This window comes from Camelus bactrianus, chromosome 12, assembly GCF_048773025.1.
Source record: "Camelus bactrianus isolate YW-2024 breed Bactrian camel chromosome 12, ASM4877302v1, whole genome shotgun sequence".
NCBI lineage: Eukaryota > Metazoa > Chordata > Mammalia > Artiodactyla > Camelidae > Camelus > Camelus bactrianus.
Window position 1 is genome coordinate 11,685,470 of NC_133550.1, and position 5,073 is coordinate 11,690,542.

At 42.9% G+C, this 5,073-nt stretch overlaps 1 protein-coding gene across 1 annotated transcript; it reads left to right on the forward strand.

The window, feature by feature from the left end:
- Window positions 1–2,391: 2,391 nt before the first annotated feature.
- Window positions 2,392–4,540, forward strand: RPS26 (ribosomal protein S26). Its single transcript, XM_010963879.3, has 4 exons — window positions 2,392–2,547; window positions 2,796–2,973; window positions 3,956–4,086; window positions 4,427–4,540. The coding sequence occupies exons 1-4, from the start codon at window positions 2,545–2,547 to the stop codon at window positions 4,460–4,462; spliced, it is 348 nt and encodes a 115-aa protein (XP_010962181.1). The 5' UTR covers window positions 2,392–2,544; the 3' UTR covers window positions 4,463–4,540.
- The last annotated feature ends 533 nt before the right edge of the window (window positions 4,541–5,073 follow it).

The window sequence follows — 5,073 nt, forward strand, 5'->3', positions numbered from 1 at the left end:
CCCCTGGTTGTTTTTGCAGACTTCCTTTGCCTTGCTTTTCTGCTGGGAGGGAGGGGAACCTCCTTGCATCATATTGTGCCAACTACTAAATATTTTGAAGGTGAACAAGCCTAAAACTGAGAGGAAACCAAACAAAAATGCTCAAGTTGTTGCTACAGAAGAACAGATGAATTTTCAACCCAGAATGGGAAGTAGAGGAGATTTTCCCATCAGGAGTGCCTTCAGGATAGAAGAGAAAGCCTAGCCTGCCTATGCATCCAAAGCAAAGATTCATCAAATAGTTGTTGAGTACCTCTTGTGTGCAAAACACACTATATGCCCAGGGAAATACAAGATACAATAGCATGAATGATGATGATAATAGGGTCTACCATTTCTTGAGCATTTCATAAATGCCAAGCCCTGTGCCAGGTATTCATTTAATTGTACAGACAACCTCCAAAAGAATGATCACCATTACTAGTGAAGAAATAAAAGCCCAAGAGAGAAAAAATAACTTGTCCAAGACTTATCAACCCGTAAATGACAGAACCCAGATTTGAACAGAACAGTATGTTACTCCAAAGTCTATATCCATCCCTTAATGCCCAGTTATGCAGCCAGTGAAACCCTCAGGCTATGAAAATCCAAAGAAAAGCCAGCACAGGAACATTAACTTGGTTCTGTCTCTTTTTTTTATTTTATTTTATTGATTTTGTTATTGAAGTACATGTTCTGTCTTCAATATTAACTATTTTCTGTCCCCTTCACTGAATTTTTCTGTTCTTTCCTATCTACCACATTGCCATTCCACACAATATTGTCTGCCTCATTTTCCCAGGAGACTATATTGAAGTGAAAATTGGAGACACTTCCATCCAGAGTCTATCATTTTCCATGCCCCATTGAAACTAACAAATTGAAACTCAAAAGAGACCATGAATATAGCTGTTTTAAAGCCAAAACAAAAGTTAGAAAATAAATTCAAACCCCAATAAAGTGGGTTAGAGGTTAAGAAACCATAATAAGTTGTTGGAAGGAAAGTGAATCTGCTGTATTCAGATTTCAGAATAATTCATGAATGAATTGTTGGTCTCCATCTGTACTGTCTTGGGTCTAATGCTGGGAGGTCTCCTTTACACCCAGGTTTCTTCAACTTTGGAGACAAGTGAGTGGTTGGCTGCCCATGTATAACACTTCTGTTTAAGGCTAAAGACTTTCTGAAGGCTCTTTAGAGGTAAATGAGCTTATACATAAGAAAGCATGTTTCATTAGGGGGCCAGATATTTCAATGAGTAGTGAAATCACTTTAGTGGGGCTTGATCAGCATTTATTAAAATAGAATAGAAAATAATAGAAAGTGGAACATACCAGTGCACCTTATGTCCTTAAGGGCATTGCTTCATTGTGTTTCAGTTTTGCATGTGTGTGTGTGTTTGTATCTGTGTATGTGCTGAGTACCAGTGTAAAATATATTTCCACGAGGGATCAAAATCAAAATAGTTTAAGTCACTGGTCCAGACTATACCTCCATCCATTTGTTTGTTAGGTAAGAGGCATCAGAGTATAGTGAAGTCAGAACACCACTTATCTAGCTCTGTGTGACTTTGGGCAACCTCAGTTTTAACCTCTTATACCTCAGTTTTTCAATCTGTAAAGTGCGGATAGTAATAGTTCCTACTTTGTTGTGGGGTGGGGGTATATAGCTCAGTGGTAGAGCGCATGCTTAGCGTGCACAAGGTCCTGGGTTCAATCCCCAATATCTCTATTAAATAAATAAATAAAATTTAAAAATAATACTTCCTGCCTTATAAGCTTGTTGCGGACTTAATGAGTTAATGTTTTTACAGCATTTACTACAGTACCTGGTACTGTGGTAATAGGATCCCGGAATAAAAAGGTGAATGAGAAACAGCCCGCGCACCAATGCACTTATCCATGGCCCCTCATTGTAGAGTCTTCCCTGTACTGGAAGTGGGAATTAACAAGATGTTTTGTCTTCCCCCAGGTCTTCCCTTTCCCAATATTACACCAAGCAGCAAGACTGTCAGAGAAATGAGCCGAGAGCGTCCCCCGGTGGCGTAGTGCCGCCTTTGGTGTAAGTACCTGGGGCCCGGGGCCGGCCAACCTCGCACTACAATGCCCACAATGCATCTCTTCCCCTCTGTCTTCTAATAGGGAGTATGACTTATGGTCCTGCGCCGGGCAACTTCCGTTCCTAGCGTCGCAAAAAACTAAGAAGTATAAACGCCCAGAATTACTTCCGGGGTGGGCGTCGCACGGCTTGATGGGAAACGCATAACTCTAATTTTCTTCCGCCAGTTGGTTAAATAGTCCCATTGTCACTTTGTATCACGGAAAAATAAATTCGAGAAACACCTTTCTACCCTGTACTTCAGCGGAAAGGCTGAATAATAAAGAAAGTTTGAATAAAGTGGCTTGTCATTCTTGGCTTGCGCATAGGGGACGTCTAGGAAAACTCTCCCAGCCTAAGCGTAGGGATCTCGCTCTATATAAGAGAGCCGGAGAGAAAGCCGGATCCTCTCTCGCGTACTCGCTTCCAAGATGGTGAGTTGTGGCGCGTGGGGAACGTGCGGGATTGGGTGGAGGCCGAGGTGTGCAGACTCTGGGATTGGGTTTTAGAAGACTGGCCCACGGTGGAGGAATGGCCAGAGCGTATGTTTCTTTTGGGCTTGGAGGGATTGGAGATCTGACTGGCGCTTTTCTGGGGGTTGCCGGCCTTGAAAGTAGCCGGAAGGGGGCTAAGGCTGGGTGAGTTGCATTTTCTTCCTAATGGGATCTTCATCCCGATGCAGACCAAGAAAAGAAGGAACAATGGTCGCGCCAAAAAGGGCCGCGGTCATGTGCAGCCTATTCGCTGCACCAACTGTGCCAGATGCGTGCCCAAGGACAAGGCCATTAAGAAGTTCGTTATTCGAAACATAGTAGAAGCCGCAGCCGTCAGGGATATTTCCGAAGCAAGCGTTTTCGACGGTGAGTGAGCGCTCGGCGCGAACTGTGCAAGTATCCTAATACCTAAAATCTCCGCTCGCACCCCGCACCCGCAGGCTCCGTTCATTGGCGCGTGCCTCGCAATTTCCTTGCACCTTTGAGGTTGTTGTTGGCAGAAGAGAACGAAATCTTTTCTCTCTTTTGCGTTTTGAGCTTTGCTTGGGCAGAGGAAGACTCTTCGTCGTAGTGCGCAGTCTTTAAGCAATTTTGTGACTACTTGTGTAGGGGGTGAGATCCCAAAAGCACGTACAAAAGATACTCTGTCGAAACTTGGGGAGTACTAGCTGTAACCGTCGTTAAACGTAATCTTGGGTTGTTGAAGACTTGAGTACTCGTAGAAAAGTGTGGGTTAAGTCTCCTGAAAACTTAAGAATGAAAGCTGTCTAGTTTGGTCGACTAGGGTGATCTTTGGAACAATGTGACGTCGTTTTGCTCCTTTCTTTTTCGTGAGACAAATTAACATTTCTTGGACAACAAGAAGGGGTCCAGGAGTAGGCATTAGGGCTGATGCAGTTTCCGAAGGAACTGGATTCTTGGAGTTGTTATATCTATGGGGTGGATTCGGTCTCCATGGTGACAGGATGGGTTAGTAAGGGGATACTCATTTGTGAAATTCTGTATGTGTTTAGGCATCAGAAACCAAACAATTGAAGGGAAGTGGGTTAAGGCACTTGCTAATGTTAGGTTAATTCTTTCTGGCAAATGGCTTAAGTTGGTGTCTTAAAAGTGGGGCGGAACTATCAAAGTAAGGAGTGTTAGACGTGCCTAACAGACGTTTAAGTGGGTTTGCTTTTTTTTTTTCAACGCTTGTGTCGAGGGCTGATTTTCAATAGCTGGCAGCAAGGGAGCTGCTCTGCTACGTATGAAACCCCACGAATGGGTTTGCTTTAGACTGAACAAGAAGGAACGTGCAAGGTGGGTGTCTAATTCCTAATATTATACCTGTAATTTTCCTGTTTCTTAGCCTATGTGCTTCCCAAGCTGTATGTGAAACTACATTACTGCGTGAGTTGTGCCATTCACAGCAAGGTAGTCAGGAACCGTTCTCGCGAAGCCCGGAAGGACCGAACACCTCCGCCCAGATTTAGACCTGCAGTGAGTATCTTAAAGAGCAGATGTGTATAGGAGTCAGAGGGGTGGTGGACAAAAGATGTGTGAGGACTAGAGGAATATCAAGATCTCTGCCTATGGATAAGATTGTCTGGTGAGGCAAATGAGACCCATACCTAAAACATTTGCTTAGAGACACTTAAGAAGAGTTGTTAGAATCTGTTTCAGATTGAGTACTGTGGTTTTCTTCCACAGCTGTTGATTTTCCATGTGTTTATGGCCCAGATACATTGTTAGTGAGGGGGGAGTAGTGGTCATGTTCTTAGAGAAGGGAGCTCTTCCATCGATGGTTTTTAATTTACTCTTTCATTCCTTTGTCTTTCAGGGTGCTGCCCCACGACCTCCACCAAAGCCCATGTAAGGAACTAAGTCCTTAATGACTGAAGAAATACTGTTCTTTGGAAAAGAAAAGCCTCAATAAAATGGAAATTATACTTTGTATAGCATGTTGAGTGTATGTTGCTAGGTAGAGTGAGGGTTGTGTATGCCATGGGAACTGTAATCATTTTTACCAAGCGTGGACTGCCACATAGTCTTTTTTCATGCCAGAGAAAGCTTATCCATGTAAGTTAAATCTTATCTTGGTTTTCTTTTGTATTTCTGTCTTTGGCCTCACTGATCTGTATAGCTATGTTGGAGGGAAGCAGATTAAAGCACTTGCTAATGTTAGGTTAATTCTGCCTGGAAAGTGGCTTAAGTTGGTGTCTTAAAAGTAGGTGGGGAACTATCAAGGTAAGGAGTGCTTTTGAGTGAGGAGCTCTTCAGGAAGTGACTTAGACTGAAGTGTGTGTACCCCTGATGGAGGCCATGAGGGCTTTAATACAAGTTTGTGACTTGGTTTAGCTTAAGGGGATCTGTATCCAGAATCTTTTTCTTTTTTTTTTTTTAACAGTTTTTATTGATTTATAATCATTTTACAATGTTGTGTCACGGAATCTTGACTGCACAAAATTTACCTGCCTTCCTTGGAAT